The 15117-nt window shown below is 44.2% G+C and overlaps 1 protein-coding gene across 7 annotated transcripts in view; it reads left to right on the top strand.

Moving 5' to 3' along the window:
- The first annotated feature begins 1425 nt into the window (after window positions 1-1425).
- FBXL4 (F-box and leucine rich repeat protein 4) overlaps window positions 1426-15117 on the top strand; it is a 62497-nt gene continuing 48805 nt past the window's right edge. For 2 of the 7 annotated variants that reach the window (XM_075706699.1, XM_075706700.1), the window contains exons 1-4: window positions 2017-2190; window positions 3214-3313; window positions 7467-7638; window positions 8454-9043. In XM_075706699.1, the coding sequence (XP_075562814.1) occupies window positions 8535-9043 (509 nt within the window). In that variant the 5' untranslated portion in view covers window positions 2017-2190; window positions 3214-3313; window positions 7467-7638; window positions 8454-8534. Of the gene's footprint in view, window positions 1449-2016; window positions 2191-3213; window positions 3314-5854; window positions 5891-7466; window positions 7639-8453; window positions 9044-15117 lie in introns of those variants that run through there. The other 5 variants (XM_075706695.1, XM_075706698.1, XM_075706696.1 and 2 more) reach the window with 5 other exon arrangements.

Here is a 15117-nt window from a genome sequence, read left to right on the forward strand (position 1 = left end):
CCTCAGCCCCCAGGCCCCCTCAGCCACCAGGCCCCCCCAGCTCCGCTCAGCCGCCCTCAGCCCTCCGCTCCCCTCAGACCACCGCTCTCCTCAGCCACCCTCAGACCCCTACTCCGCTCCCCTCAGCCCTCCGCTCCCCTCATCGCCCCCAGCTCCCCTCATCATCCCCAGCTCCCCCCATAGCCCTCAGACTTCCTCAGCCGCCCTCAGCCCCCAGCTCCCCTCATCGCCCTCAGCCTCCAGCTCCCCTCATTGTCCCCAGCTCCCCTCATCACCCTCAGCTCTCCTCAGCTGCCCTCAGCCCCCCTCAGCCCTCTGCTCCCCTCATCGCCCCCAGCTCCCCTCATCACCCTCAGCTCCCTTCATTGCCCTCAGCCCCCAGGCCCCCTCAGCCCCCAGGTTCCCTCAGCCCCCAGCTCTGCTCAGCCGCCCTCAGCCCTCCACTCTCCTCAGCCCTCCACTCCCCTCATCGCCCTCAGCCCCCAGCTCCCCTCATCGCCCTCAGCTCTCCTCAGCCGCCCTCAGCCCCTCTCAGCACCCCGCTCCACTCCCCTCAGCCCTCTGCTCCCCTCATCGCCCCCAGCTCCCCTCATCACCCTCAGCCCTCAGCTCCCCTCATCGCCCCCAGCTCCCCTCATCGCCCTCAGCTGCCCTCAGCCCCCAGCTCCCCTCATTGCCCTCAGCTCTCCTCTGCTGCCCTCAGCCCCCCTCAGCACCCTGCTCCGCTCCCCTCAGCCCCCAGCTCCCCTCATCGCCCCCAGCTCCCCTCATCGCCCTCAGCCCCTCTCAGGCCCCAGCTCCCCTCATTGCCCTCAGCTCTCCTCAGCCACCCTCAGCCCGCCTCAGCTGCCCTCAGCCCCCCGCTCCGCTCCCCTCAGCCCTCCGCTCCCCTCATCGCCCCCAGCTCCCCTCATCGCCCCCAGCTCCCCTCATCGCCCTCAGCCCCTCTCAGGCCCCAGCTCCCCTCATTGCCCTCAGCTCTCCTCAGCCGCCCTCAGCCCGCCTCAGCTGCCCTCAGCCCCCCGCTCCGCTCCCCTCAGCCCTCCGCTCCCCTCATCGCCCTCCGCTCCTCTCATCGCCCTCAGCCCCCCTCAGCTGCCCTCAGCACCCCGCTCCGCTCCCCTCATCGCCTCCAGCTCCCCTCATCACCCCCAGCCCCCCTCATAGCCCTGAGCTCCCCTCAGCTCCCCTCATCGCCCTCCGCTCCCCTCATCCCGCCGCGCGCTGAGGCGGGGGCGCGCGCAGCTGGCGGCCGCGCGCAGCTGGCGGCCCCGCCCCTCCACGGCCACGGCCGCCACCGCCCCCCGCCACCGCCGCCACCGCCGCTGCCGCTGCCGCCGCCGCGCCTCTTCCTCCGGCGCCCCGCCCCCGCCGCCGTGCGGGCCTTCCGGCGGCGCCTGGCGCGGCGGCGGCGGAGCGCGGCCCGGGCTGCTCCGCCCTCCGACGGGGTAGGGTGGCGGCTCCGCGCGGGGCGCGGGGGGGAGGGAGCCGCGCTGCCGACCGGGGCCCCTCCCCTCGGGACGCGGCCGGCGGGAGGGGGTCGCCTCGCTTCGCCTCGGCGGAGGCGGAGGCGGGCGGTGCCGGGCGGCCCCCTCCGCCCTCCACCTCCCTCCCTCCCGCCCGGCCTGGCAGCGCTGCGCCGGGCCCGGCAGCGGCCCGCTGCGGGCGCCGGTCCTGCGCGGCGGAGGAAGCGGGGGCCGGGCCGCGGGGCCGGCGCCCCGGCGGTGGCTGGCGGGGCCGGGGCCGGCTGCTGCCGGGGAGGGGACGCGGGGGGCAGCGCGGCGCCAGGCGGCCCCGCCCGCTCGGGGGGGTGGGTGGGCCTCGGCGAGACCTGCCCCTGGGGAGGGCCCCTGTGGGCAAAGAGCGCGGGTGGCCCGCGGGCTGCGATATTGGGGCGGGGAGAGGGAGCGGAGCGGTGACGGGGGCGGGCAGGGCTGGGGCGCGGGTTGTGCGTCCTCCCCCGCGCCGGTGCCCTCGGTGGCAGCTGCTGCGCCGTCCCGGTCGCGCCACGCGAGTTACGCCTCCTTGCCCCAGTTGCCCAAATCACAACACGACAGAAGCAGGGGAGCAGCTTAGCTAGCAGCATTTATTTATTTTATTTTTTTTTTTCTAGGTACGTACCTCGGGGTGCTTCGCTCCATGTGAATTGTTATTTATTGTCGGTGCAGGCTGATGAATGGACAGTGCGAGGTAACTACATGGCCTAAGAGCTACGGCTAGTGCAGTGAGGTGGCAGGGCACCAGCAAGTAAATGCTCTGCAGAATATGACTGCACGGAGAGGCAGTACAACATTGTGAAGAGAAAAATGAGAAGACGGATGCGCTTGAGTTATTTATTGAAAGTAGTATTGAATGGGGATATATCTGGGTGGCTTTTTTGGCATGAGGAGGAGAGTTTCACTGTAGCTGGAAGGGTAGTCATTCAAAATGAAGTGGTATAATGCCAGCGACTTTAGGCTTTCTATAGAGTGGGTCATTTTTAAACGGGGCTACCTGATAGATTTACACATATTGAAAAACAACTTCTGTTATGTTATATGTGAAGACAACCTCCAGAAGGCAGGGTGGTCACCTGGACCATATAGTAGATGCCAAAAGAAAATTTGTCTCTGTTACACTGCACTGCTAAACCATGCAGTGAGTTCTGGTCCTAGCAGGAAGCAACAGTCAAATCAGTGAAGTAATCTGAAATTCTTGGATTTTGCATGTTTTGATGCTCATGACGGCAACACAAGCAAGATTTTAAGTAGGTAGAATTGTCACAATGTTCCCTTTTTTTTTTTCCCAAAGTGTAAATTTATAAGTTGCAAATATGTAAAATGGCTATGTTTATAGTGCCAGAACACATTACAGGAAGAAACACAGCAAGTCGGGCCCGAGTTTAAAGTATGCTGTAAGAGCTTATTAATGTTTAATTAATATTAGCTTCTAGTTTCAACAAGTTGAGTGTAAATGTTGGTATAATCTAGGTAATTAACAGCGAGAGACGCTAACCTGTGGTGAAAATACAGGTTTTAGCCTGTAATGTAAGGTCGCTGTATTCCCTCTGTGCATTAACGTGCAAAGATAATTAAGAGATTTCCCATTTACCATCTTTTATCTAAGACGCATATATTAAATTGCATTAATCTTTCTTCAGAGATAATACAATCTATTGTTTTTGTCATTTATACATTCTTTGTAATTTGTCAGTGTTGCTTGTTTCTTTTATAGTCAAATGAAAGAAAACTCTGCACAGTACTCCCAAGTGTGAGATTAGCAAAGCTGGTGTAAAGAGGAATTATTACCTCTCTGGCTTTAAAAATCAAACCAGGTATATACATGACTTGTATATACAGCATTTGCTTCCCTTGAAAGAGTATGAACTCTTGTCTAACGCATGCATTGCCAGGGACGGCTCAGGCATGAAATATGCCATCTTTCATTTTTTTTCTATGTCTAATATCTGTTACTTGTTACGTTTTTACACACATCCTTCACTTTGCAGCCCCTCCAAATCCCCAGTATTTTTCTGTACATTTCCCACCTTTTCTCAGCAGTCTGGTTGGTGAGTAACTATGTAACTGTGTCCTGTTTCTGCTCTCATGGGATGAAATCGTGAATACTGGGGAGCTGCGTTTGCAAAACCAACCAAAATGAATAGGTACAATAATCATTAACAGAATGGGTTGCTTGGAAGCTGGAAAATAGATTTGTGTACATAAACTCCCTGTAAAAAGAGGCAAAATAGACTGAAGAGAACTAGTGCTTTTGAGTGCTTTAGTTTAATTAGTGCCTGTTCCCATGAAATCTGTACAGAAACCATAAGAGTTTTTGCTTTATCAAGGTTTGTTGTGTTTAAAGAAGGAAATAGTGAATTACAGTCTTAGAAGGCTTTCTGTATGCATAGCATAAAGGGAAGAAGGGTTAATCATAGCAGAATAAGGGAATTTGCCCATATAATTGAAATAGTTGTCAATTAAACAATGATCTGAACAGGAGAGATTGTAAATAATGTGATGGGCTCTAATGTATGTTGAAAGGAGGTAGCATCTCCTTCTCTTAGGGAAGTTTTACTCCAGGTCTAGTCCAGTCTGGTTCTCTGGAGTCCTGTCTGTCTTATAAAACTAGAGGTAACATTTCCGTGGCCCTTTGAGCTGGTCTGACTTGGGGCTCTCGCAGTCTCACTGCCCCTTTGAGCCAGCACTGACTTCATGTGAACCGGCAGGGAGTTGGTTCCCGGGAGACGAACAGACTGCAGAACTACACTTGCTTGCAGGAGTGGTTGGTGTCTGGCTGGATGAGCCCCAGCAGTCATCTGGCTCCCCAGCAGAGCCGGCTGGAGAGGTGGCTGTGAAGCGGAGAGGGATGGGTCTGCATGGGCCATCAGACGGGAGGGCAGAGCTCCAGCAGCCCCGAGAGAGGCTGGGGACGGGATCCAGTCTGGAAGCGCAGAATGGGCGTGTAGGCATAGGGCAGCACCTCACAGCATCACTGTATGTTCATAGGGCATTGCTTTTTGTTTCTAACCAAACCGCTAACGCCTGCTGTGCTAGTCTGTGGTGGCTGCTGAAGGTCCTGGTATTTAATAGTGCCATTTCAGTCCATTTAATGGTATCCTGACAGAAAAAAATTGTGATATAAAAGAAACCAAATAAAGGAAAGAAGTAGAAGGCTGCTGCTTGGGAGGAGGATAGTAATATAAGTTTAAAAGAAACCTTTATTAAGCTTCAGTTTGGCATAATTTTGCCTGTACAAAAGAAAATGAATAATATACAACAGGCCAACGATGCTGCCAGAGATTGGAAGGTATAGTTGCATAGGCCCAAATGCATCTCTTAAAAATAATCAACCAGTTTGGGGGAGGGGGGGGTTCCACATAAACTTTGCATGTGCATGAACTGCTCTGCTCCAGAGCTGTTTATCTTGATGCTTTGCATAGGCCTGAGTCTGCATTTTTATCTTTTCTTTTTTTTTTTGCACAGTTAAATCCCTTTAATTGGAAATCAGCTTGACCTGTGGTAGTTCCTGAAAAAATCTCTCTATATCATCTGGCCCTACTGAACTGTATTTAATGTAATTCTTTCACTAGCTTATTATCCTTTAACCTCCTGAGCAATTTTTCTTTGGTCTTTTAACTCCACACAACTCTTAATGCTTCTTTTAAAATGCCAGAGGAAGAGTTCCTATTTGTGTTGTAGTCCTAATGCTTATTTATCCTTCTTTTATAATAGTTTTCTGCTTTCTCTTACTTGTTATAAACTACTAAATCCCGTATTGCTTTTAACTCCATAGAAGTAATTTACCTCCACTTGTACTGTTTGGACTAATACATTTTTGCAAAAGCTGTATGCTCTTCCCTGTTTCTTCCTACTTACTTTTGAACCTGTTGACCAACGTCAGCCAAAATTGACAAAGCGGTGTCAGTGTCAAGGACATCAAATTTGTACAGCTTTTATGAAAATCATCAAGTTGGTAGAGGGGGAATGACCCAAATTAATGTTTCTGCTAACTTGAATGCTGCAGATTTTCCATTATCTGCTCTGTTAGACCTGACTTAAACTGGCCCGCTTGTTGACGTACAGCTCTGAACCAGCCGGCGGTTGTGCTGCTCTTTGACAAGCTGATAGGGAGTGCAGCTGGGTTTTGCAACAGCGCTGCAGAGCTCCAGGCTGTGGCCAGAGGAAGCCTGGAGTTTGCAGTGCAGACGTGCAGTTGTGTAGGATGCGTACGTGAGAGAACTGATTCGCACCTGATCTTGGAAGTACCACAGCTGAATGATTCTTAAAATTGAGCTCTGTAAAGCCGTAACTTCCATGGAGCAGCCTTCAAACCATGTTAATCAGTGAATTTTTTTAGTTAGAAGCTGGTGGATATGCTGGTCTACACATGATACCAGGGCTTGACAGCAGTAAGTTTGTTGAAGTTTAACGTCTGTTGGCATATTCTGTAAATAGGTTTTTCTTTTTAAGAGGGAAAAAAATCCAGAAGGAGAATACATTTGTAATCTTCACTTATATCTTACAGCAGCTCCACGCTGAAAAGATAAAATAAGAATTTTCAGTTTGGAGTTGGGTTTTTTGGTTGTTGTTTTTGGGGTGGCTTTTTTTTTTTTTTTAAGGAGGAGAGACTGGGAGTTGTGCTGCTTTTTTCCCCAGTGCCTTTTCTAAAAGGTGGTTCAGCAGGATGTTTGGGGGAAATGTGACATTATTGGGTTTTGGCATTCCAGGAGAGCTTGAAGTGGATCCAGCATATCATCTTATGCATTCCCTTCTGCACTGAATGTCAGGAGTAATTCATGTTGTTGACAGCTATGTCAACATGTGAAACTGAATGAAGGACAGGAACTAAACAAAAAGCTAATAATAGAAGAGGCAAGAAAGTGAGAAGTGAACACTTCATTAGTAAACTTTCTCGCTGTCACAAGTAAGAGGGTCAAATAGTGCAGCCTGTCCTTATCTGTTACCACAAGCGCCTTCTTGTTGGCAACGTTCAAGCGAAAGAGAGCTGTTTGTACATCTGTGTGCGTTTTGTGAGTATGGGAAACAAGCGATTTACCCAAGAAACACGCACAGTGGATTTATGTAGAGCATGCAAAAGTCACGTGGATTTGTCTCCATTTCTTTAATTATTTACCCTGCTTTAAGCTTATGCTTCCAAAAACTCTGTAAAGTATGGTCTCGCCTGTACCCATTGCAACCATTAAATATGGGGTTTGTCTGCCAGGCAACATGAGGCATCATGTTAGTTGTTGTTTGATGTGTCTTCTGCAATAGAATCGTTACCTCTGTTGGTTCAGTGATTACCACAGTATGTATCCTGTGGTAAACTAACCGGCAACTCCAGTACAGGCTGTTGAAGAAACGTTTATTCTATTTTGAGACATGCTTAGTCATCCCTGTTTTGGCCTCTAACAGGTTATGGGCATTAGTCCTTATTTTTTCCAAGTAAAGCTGATGAACAAGTTAATCAGAAGTCCCGTTTGTGAGAAACAGTTTGTGGTACCAGAGGACGTGAATTCTGGAGTGCTGTGTTATTGGCCCAAGCGTGTTGTGTACTGCTAGCAGAAATCAGAGAATACGTTCCACGTTTCGTTGTGTGTTGGTAAATATAAAGTTTACATCACGCAGGTATGGGCAGCTGCTAAATATGGGACAAGCATATGTAAGAGGATCTTTATTAGTAGGGAATATGATACGGCCCTTCCGTGTCCCGAAGACAACATTCAGCTAGAAATATTTCTTCACTGTTGTAAATAGGAAACTTTAATAAAGAGACTTACCTCTAATTTGGCTTTTTCTAATTGTTAAACCTGCTTGGTTGGTTGTTTTACTTGTGATTTGGTGTAGGCTGTGTAAAACACATCAGTATCCTTAATTATTAGTATGTTTTGTGTTGATTTTTTAGGAGGCCTGGCAGTACACAGATCTGGTACATTTTGTGTTTAACTGAATTGTTACATAAATGAAAATATTTTCTCTTGTCAGAAGTAAAATGCTTTCGATGGGGACTTCTGCTTCTGATGCCAGGACAGTTTCGAAGACTTACTTTGTTGCTTGGCTAAAAGGAAGATGATGTCGTTAATGAATTCTGAGCATCCTTCAGGAGGCTGGTGACCCTTCTATCATTGGTGAATGCTGTCATGGACAACCTCAAAGGGTAAAGACAATATTATTGTGAGTCTGTTTCAGGCTAGTGCTCTGATACAGGAAGCAGTGGGTTAAGTTTTTGGTTTAGATTAACTGCCCAAGGCTCGCTCTTTTCAGTCTTAAAACCAGTCACAAATTATGGGAACAAATTAGACAAAACAATTTGCTGGAGTAGCTGTCCAACTTTCTATATGAGCTGTCTTTGAACGGTGTATTTACTCTCCAGATTATATATATTAATATAATATAGATATACTTGAGCTAGTTTTGAGTGAACTAATTTGGGTCTGGGAGCAGTCTTACTGCAAAATATAAGCAGTAAAGTAACTTAGATTTTGTTGGGCTGTATACTACTGCAGCCTGATTAGGTACCCGAGTACTTTGTTTAAAAGCCAGCTTTAGTTTAAGTATTGCAAAACTATACTACGGATAATTTTAGCTGTACCTTCAGACACTCTTCTGGAGTTGTTTACTGCAAGGGCCAGATTTCGTTTCATACTTGATTTCATTTCCATCAGTCAGTGCAAGATTTTTTTCTATTAGTAAATCCCTGAAAATAATACTTAATTTAACCATTAGTCTTTTTGTTGCTCAAGGACTAGTTTTGGCTAATGTTTCTTCATAGTATTCTCTTTTTTTTAACCACAGTAAATGGGAAGCCACATTTAGTAGCCTCCAACTAAATAATTGTCTTAAAATAAAATGTAATAGTTTGTTAATGTTTTAGTAGCAGTGCTTTGTTTAAGAGGATATTCAAAAGAGTACAGTTTGCTTTCTAAGAATGTTTTTATCTGCTCACTATGTTTATTCATTCTGTTTTGTCAGCTCTTTTCCAAAACACCACAAGCAGTTAATGCACCTTATAAAGGACACCTGACCTTTCGCATCTTCCGAAGTCACATCTAGATGCCACCAGTGTTTCCCATGTTAACAGTTCTGAGCATGTTTTACTATATGTGCCTTCGGCGCCGAGCTAGGACAGCGACAAGAGGAGAAATGAACAGCCGGAGGGCTATTGAATCAAACACCCGAGCCTTACCAATCAATGTTGAAATAGTTCAGTATGCCAAAGAAGTGTTGGATTTCAGCTCTCACTATGGCAGTGAGAACAGCATGTCGTATACCATGTGGAATTTAGCAGGTATTCCAAACGTGTACCCTAGTTCTGGTGACTTTACTCAGACTGCCGTCTTTCGGACTTATGGGACCTGGTGGGATCGTTGCCCTAGCGCTCGGCTGCCGTTCAAGAGGACGCCACCCACCTTCTGTAGCCAGGACTATGTGGAACTCGCTTTTGAGGAACCAGTTTATCCCACTGCAGTGCACATTCTGGAAACGTACCATCCTGGAGCTGTGGTCAGGATTTTGGCATGCTCTGCAAATCCTTATTCACAAAATCCACCAGCTGAAGTAAGGTAATTTTTTTTTCTCCTTTATGCTTTCCTGCAAGACGTTAAATGCTACAAATAATGCTGTTTAGCAAACTTTACTTCCTAGTGTTTCTCTGTTTTGTATCTGACCCACTAACGTGTTCTTTATTTCTGCATGTTTTTAAAACTATGGTGACATGTTTTTATAGCAACGTCAGACGTGGATTTTTTTTGTAGGAATTAATGCAGATCTTAATATCAGATTTAATTTGTGTAATGATAGTTTTTGTGTTGGAGTTTTTATGACCAATAATTATTACGTAAGTACAGAAATCACTTTTGAAATGGCAGTTCTGAGGAGTTCTGTTTCTCCAATAAGAAAAGCAAATTGTGTAGAAGAGGCTGAGGATTCACTGTTTCTATATCATCCTGCTTCAAGTAGCCATAAACTCTTTCTTCTCTCTGCATGCTTTAGGTTGTATGTATAGTACAGACACTGTAACTATTCATATGGAAATGAGGCCAACACCAGAAGCACAGAACAGTCAGACAAAAGGTGGTGCCATTTGTCTGATCTTTATTTTTGGCGTGATCAAAGGGTGTGAGCCGCACTTCACTTTTACACTTGCTTCATAGACTAGAAGAAGCTGATTTGATCCTGTTGGTTTTCCTCATAGTACAAACTCCTGATGAAATTCCAGTTGCGGGGGGGGCAGAAAGATGGGGACCTGGGAAATGGTAAGATAATAAAGAAAAACCACTGTGTATGAGGTGTGAAGCTCTTAGTCAGGAGGTGAGGAAGTAGAAATGGAAGGAGAAAGAGAACAGGTAAAAGCACATATTGGGGTTAAAACATTGGGAAAAGCTATCAGTATATGCAATCAAAGTATTCCATATACATCAAAAAGAGATGAAATAATACCAAACCCATAAAGGAAAGGAAAGAACTGATAGAAGAAAGACTTAACAAAAAGTATCCTATAGAAAATAATAAGCCAACAAATACTGTATTCCTTTAAAATGCATGCTTTGGCAGTATAAGCAGTGTTAGCTTGGATGCTGGGTGTTTTTTCCTTGACCTGCCTTTTACAGGTACAGCTAAAAAGCATACTTTTAGGTCTAACTTAGTATCCCATGCTTCCTAATACTAGGCCACTGATGGTTAGTCAAAACCCTGAGAAAATCAGGTGTCATGTTATATATTAAAAATTCCCAATTAATATAGTTTGTGTGTTTCTGTCATCTACTGTTGTTTAGTGTAGTTGTTTGTTTTACAGTGCTCTAGTAAAATAGCTCTAAAGTAAACATCCGAATTCAAGGAATAGTGATAGGTCAAACTAATAATAATAGGCCGCCTAACTTCAGAAGTAGGAGTGCATTTGGCACTGTAGTACAGAACTTATTTATAGGATTGTATGTGGTGAAGGCAGCTTTTAAGACTTTTGAACTTAGAACCTAATGTAGAATGACTTTTGGCTAATTACTCTCTGACCTTTCATTTTATTTTTTTTTATTTTACGATGTAGCACAGATTTATGTAGAGATTATTTCTGTAACTTGATAAAATTGCATTAGAGAAATAATAATAAGTGTGCTGCAGGGCAATACAAGGATATAATTCTGAGTAATAAGCTAATGCTATTTTATAAAAATGTCTGTTTAGGTTTTGGTTCTTATAACAATACACTTTTTTTAGTTTTGTGTAAAGACCAAGAAGTGTTGAAGGAAAGCTCAAGAAGTGTTAACTGAAGGAGCTATTTATTAAGGTGCACTAAAAAAAAAAAAAAAAAGAGTGAATTGTTCAGTGACCTAAAAAAAGATGGAAGAGAAATTACCAATATAAAACTTTTTGGGATGTGCTTTATTGACTCCTCTTGGGGTGTGGTCAGAGCTCAGACTTACCCGTCATAAAAAAGGATGAAGTTTCTGTAGGACCCTGCTTTTTAATTTGTAGGCAGGAGTATCTTCTGTTCTGCCTATCTAGGTTAACAACATTTTTGGTTAGAAGAAGGTTGTCTCAGGGAGCCTCAGAACCAGTTGACTGTGCTGCATCTTCAGTACTTGCCAGTCTTGATGCTAAAGAAGTGTTGGAGGGACTTTTTTTTTTTTTTTTTTGCTTATTTCCCTCAGCAGGACTTGTCTGCTCAGAGCCGTGCATTTGGTTTGTCTCCTTCTTTCCTCTGAAAGAGACAAGCATATCTTATGCACGGTGTCTTGAAAGGGAAGATGAAGGAATCCTTTCTGTGCGAGGTGTGCAGTGGTTTTCGATGGTTTGGACTTGGAGAACTGCCATACTGTTTTCTTCTGTTAAAAAAGGCCATGTCCCAGTTACTCGAAGGGTACTTAGAACCTTGTTTTCCTCTTCTAACTATTTTGATACTCCATTTTAAATCACCTTATTACCTAAAACCTTCAAGTGCTGCTTTGTTTTACCTGCTGACTCTGGATCTGTTTCTTTCTGAACACCAGTGTAGAAAGGGCAGGTCTTTCGAAAGGTTCCTTTTCACCAGTTCTTACTTTGATATTAAAAGAAGGCCAAATTAATGGTGGAGTCGGAACTGTTGAGAGGAAAAGATCTGTTGAGACTTGTTTAAATGTTATGCTTAGTGGATTATACTAGTCCAGCTGAGTAATTTTTTTTTTCTCTTTGTTTAGTATTTAAAACATCAGCTCATCCAAGATTTTGCTGGGTGTAAAAGCTTCTAACCTACAAGAGGCTCTGTAAGGACTTGGTGTACCTCAGTGCTTGCTCAAGAGGACTTTATATATTCTTGTAGAAAAATGGCTATAGCCCACATAGTTGGCTAGTGTGTTGCTCTGTTGCTCATTTTATGCTTCTGTTGCATGCAAGATCAACTGTGCAGATGTTCAGAAAAAGGTCTTTAGTCATGTTCCTCTGTTGCTGGTGCATTGAATACTGCTATCAGTTACAGCTTTGTATGATGCTGTCAGATCAGCTTTATTCAGAGTCTTTTTAGAGGTAGGATCAGCTCTTCATGGAATGGGAATAAGCATTTATTTTTCAGAATGGAATGTAATTGTTCCTAAATAATTCTAATGCTTAAAACACAGCAGTTAATTTGAAGCTTCTTCATTATGGTTTAACTGGCTTCCAGCAATCCGAGGATTCTCTGTCCTCTCATATCTTTTGCTACTTTAAACACAGAAGACATTACATCACTCTCCTCTGCATAAAACAATTTTTAAAAATCATAAATGTCAGAGAAACTGCTGTCTTTACACATGGAGACCTTTTATGCTTTTCATTAGTGCCACTCACACCTTAACTGGTGAGAAGTGTTTGGTAATTTCTTAAACTTTAGTAACGTATGTTAGTATCCATGTACAGATTTGTTAAATGAATTATCTGAGTGCAGAAAATCCAAGCAAAAATTAATAATCTGAGATTAAGACTACATGCTACAATATTCCCTTAGTTCTTATGGAGGAAATCCCTCCCTATTTTGTATTGTGTTGTGCTATGATTACTATACTAGTGTTGCCTTGAGATTTTGTACTACGGTGCATGTTCTGTGTACTTAGGGTTTGGTGACAACGATGAGTCCCTCTTTGGCCAGTGGAAGAGGCAGAGCTCCACACAGGTGTGATGGGGATGCTGCATCTGGCAGTGGCGTGAGCTGAACCCAACCAAGAGAATTTCCTTTGTTTCTCATAGTGTGTTGGACTGATGGATAAGATACAGCTAGCTTCTGTGATGAGGAAAATGTTTTCTTTCCTGTTTCCTTTTCCTCCTCATTTACCCAGAAGGCTTACTCTTGGTGATTCCCTAATGGATTCTTTGGCGTCAGCCCTGTTAAAACATTTTGATACTCCTAATAGTTAGCTGCTGTCAGACAGGAAGAGTTTGTGTGTTTAAATGGGAGCTTTCAAGTCAGAAATAATTTTTTCAGAAGTTTTTCAACTTTTCCCTTTTAAAAAAATAACTTTGCTTTTTAAATTTGGAATATAAAGGAAAAAATCGGTCCCTGTTCTTCTTCTGTTGTGGTCTTTTTTTAACTTAATTTGACAGTTTCTCTTATCTCATGTACATTATAGTGACACCACATATTCATGTGCTTTTATGAAAGCTCAAAACCAGAGATTCCTAACTAGTCTGGGATGTGTGGCAGTGCTTGGGGTGATGTTTCATAGCATATGCCCTTACTGCTATGCAATGATCACTTCTTTGGTAGATTGGAGATTGCTTTGTTGATTATGTTTTTCTTGTTTTCTACAGGTAAAGTGTAACACTGATTAGGTTATTTCTCACAGGTGAGATACCATGATCATTTGGCTGGCTGGGAGCAGTTCCATTCTGCCTTGTGTGTTCCCACCATTTATTCCTATTTAACTTAATTTCTTTCATGTTGTTGAGAATTTTGCTAGATGCTCTTTAGAACAAAATTCTGAGTTTGATTTGTAGATGAACAGCTTGGCTCAGTATTTCCTAGCTTCGCTGTTTGCTGCATGTGAGGTTCCTTTCTCTTTCTGAAGTCTTGGAAGCCTGTAGAGGCAGAAGCTGCTGCAACCAGAGGAGCGGACTAAGGAAGACAGACAAAGTAAAAGGCTCCCTCCTTCCATTAGGAAGTTCATTGTATTTGGCCAATACAATGCTAATCTAGGTGGGAATGTTGCGGATTTGTTTGCTGGCAGCCAGGATAGGGATCAAAATGTTTGATGAAAAAAAATCCCCCCCTTCTGATAAAGGGAGTGAAACCAGAAAGGCAGTGTACTGAATGTAAAATATGGTGAGTCTCTGGCTTCTAGAGAGTGGCATTCAGATGGTTCTTTCACTCTACCTTTTATTCCTTGTGAATCTCTGATGAAGGCACCCAAAACACTGCTGATACCATCAACACATTAGAGTGTGATAAAGGACCTTCAGGGCTGTATCTCACCTATGTGTAACACACAACTTAAGTTATAGCCGTTTGCATCCTTACTTATAACTTGTTTTGACATCTTCAGGGAAACAGCCTTTTCTTGTGCAGATGACTGTCATAGAAGAATGAATTCTGGGTTCATGGGGCACAGTCATTTTTGAGAAACCCATAAAAAGCTCATGTGGACAGGGCAGTTATTTGAAGTACCTTTTGCTGTTTTAAATGCCCTGAGCATTTTGGGAGTCCTGTCTGCTCTCTCTGATATTTCAGAATTGAACTCTCAAAGCAGAAATGAAAATCTGCTGCATATTACCCCATAGTAATTAGACTGCTGTGAACTCTGCTTATCACCTTGATCTGAATGGTTCTAAAATTGTTCTCATGATCAGTCTTCCCTGCCTTTTGTATTTACAGACTCACAGCTGTGGTCAGGGGTGTACTTTCCAGGTTATGTTGAACCAAGTGTGCTAAAGCATTCCTGGCTTGTTAGCAGGCAGGAGACATTTTCTTCTAGGTAGCCTACAGATTATTTACACAGCACTTGCTTGGATAAGAGCAGATGGGATGTATTATAATCACGTATCATGATTATAATTGTTGCAGAAGTTGCAATTTCAGCAAAAGTGTGGTCATACTATTCTCTGAGTTTCCTTATGTTCTCCTTGTTGGTCTATCTGAAACTTCCCATTCTTTTGGCTTTTAACACAGCTATAAGTTTCTTGGGACAGGGCATTTATTTTTTTGTGCTTGAATTGCACGTAGTGCTTTATTCACTTTCTACACCAATCTCAATTTTACAATGCAAGAAATCTCAACAGATTGCATGCAAAGTTTAATCTTGTCTCACTGGAGAGAAATCTGATTCCTTTTCCTAGGAGCCACTTTTCCAAAGAATCTTTCTTCTTATATGTTTTCTTCAGAAGTAACCAGGTCTACTCAGGCATCATTTTAGCCATTAAAAAGCTTTCCAACAGCATTGGGTCAACAAAAAATTAAACAAGCATTAAATATGTGCTCTCATTTGACACAAACCTTGCAAGTATGTTTCTCAGCCTAAAAATTGCTAGACTGTATTTTCCTTCACAGTGAGGGAAGGAAAATGGGAATTCCCCCCCCCCCAGGTGTATTGAGTCTTTTAGTATCAGAAATTTGAGCAGAATGAGTTCCTGGCTATCTTCATGAGGTAGAGAAATCTAACGGGAAAACTGAGTCCATTAAAGCTGAATGGAAAAACTT

This window comes from Pelecanus crispus, chromosome 3, assembly GCF_030463565.1.
Source record: "Pelecanus crispus isolate bPelCri1 chromosome 3, bPelCri1.pri, whole genome shotgun sequence".
In the NCBI taxonomy this organism is placed as follows: domain Eukaryota; kingdom Metazoa; phylum Chordata; class Aves; order Pelecaniformes; family Pelecanidae; genus Pelecanus; species Pelecanus crispus.